The 798-nt window shown below is 50.5% G+C and overlaps 1 protein-coding gene across 1 annotated transcript; it reads right to left on the bottom strand.

Moving 5' to 3' along the window:
* Position 1: 1 nt before the first annotated feature.
* On the bottom strand, positions 2 to 577 carry LOC105524121 (partner of Y14 and mago-like; the record flags this gene model as incomplete). Its single annotated transcript, XM_011959243.1, has 1 exon — positions 2 to 577. A coding segment is annotated over exon 1 (576 nt), but the record flags the coding sequence as incomplete, so codon positions are not given.
* Positions 578 to 798: the final 221 nt, after the last annotated feature.

Here is a 798-nt window from a genome sequence, read left to right as displayed (position 1 = left end):
CTTCTAGCGCCCTCCTCCTTGCTAGCTTTTCCAGCTGCTCTTTGCTGGGCTGGCTGACTTCCCCAGCCTGGATCCGCTGCTGCAGCTCTTCCACCCGCTGGAGCTTCTTCTTTAGGTTCTTTATCTTCTTGGCTTTCTCAGTGGTGGCAGCTGAGTCAGGCTGGTCAGATGCAGCTGTAGGGGCTGCCTGGGAGCCCTGTGGAGCACTGGGGGGTTGGGCTGTCTCTTCCAGGGACACCTTATCAAGAGTCCTGCTCAAGGCTTCTGCCTCTCCTTTCTCTTGCTGCTGCCGCCTCTTCTTTCGCTTCAGGTTGCGTTTGGCTGTCTTGGAGAGGCCTGGTTTACCACCTTCAGACCTGGATGGGGTGACAGGAGCAGTGGCCTCAGGGCTTAACCCTGGGGGCAATTCTGGTTTACTCTTGAAAAACTTCACATACTTGTTTTCATATACTGGGACCTCCTCCTGGGGCACATATCCTTCTTTCACCCTCCGCTGCTTGTGCCAGGTCCCGTCAGGCCGCTGTGTTGAGGCGATATACTTGCCGCTGGTCTCGTCAGTAACATAGGGAGTCGCCATCTTGAAAACGCAAACCTGGACTGCATTTATTTCATTCCTGCTCATTCCTTCCAAAAAGTAGTATGCCCTGTTTTGCTACTCAGTCTGGAGATTCCATTAAAGAACATTTCTGGCAAAGAATTTTAGACCTGAAAACACACTTCAAAATATACTTTCTTCTGACTCCATTCCCAGAGTTTTTCCGACTGCATTCAAACGATTTCTAGAAATGTTTTTGTTAT

This window comes from Colobus angolensis, unplaced genomic scaffold (assembly GCF_000951035.1).
Source record: "Colobus angolensis palliatus isolate OR3802 unplaced genomic scaffold, Cang.pa_1.0 Scaffold1134, whole genome shotgun sequence".
NCBI lineage: Eukaryota > Metazoa > Chordata > Mammalia > Primates > Cercopithecidae > Colobus > Colobus angolensis.
This window is presented reverse-complemented; position numbering and strand designations above follow the sequence as displayed.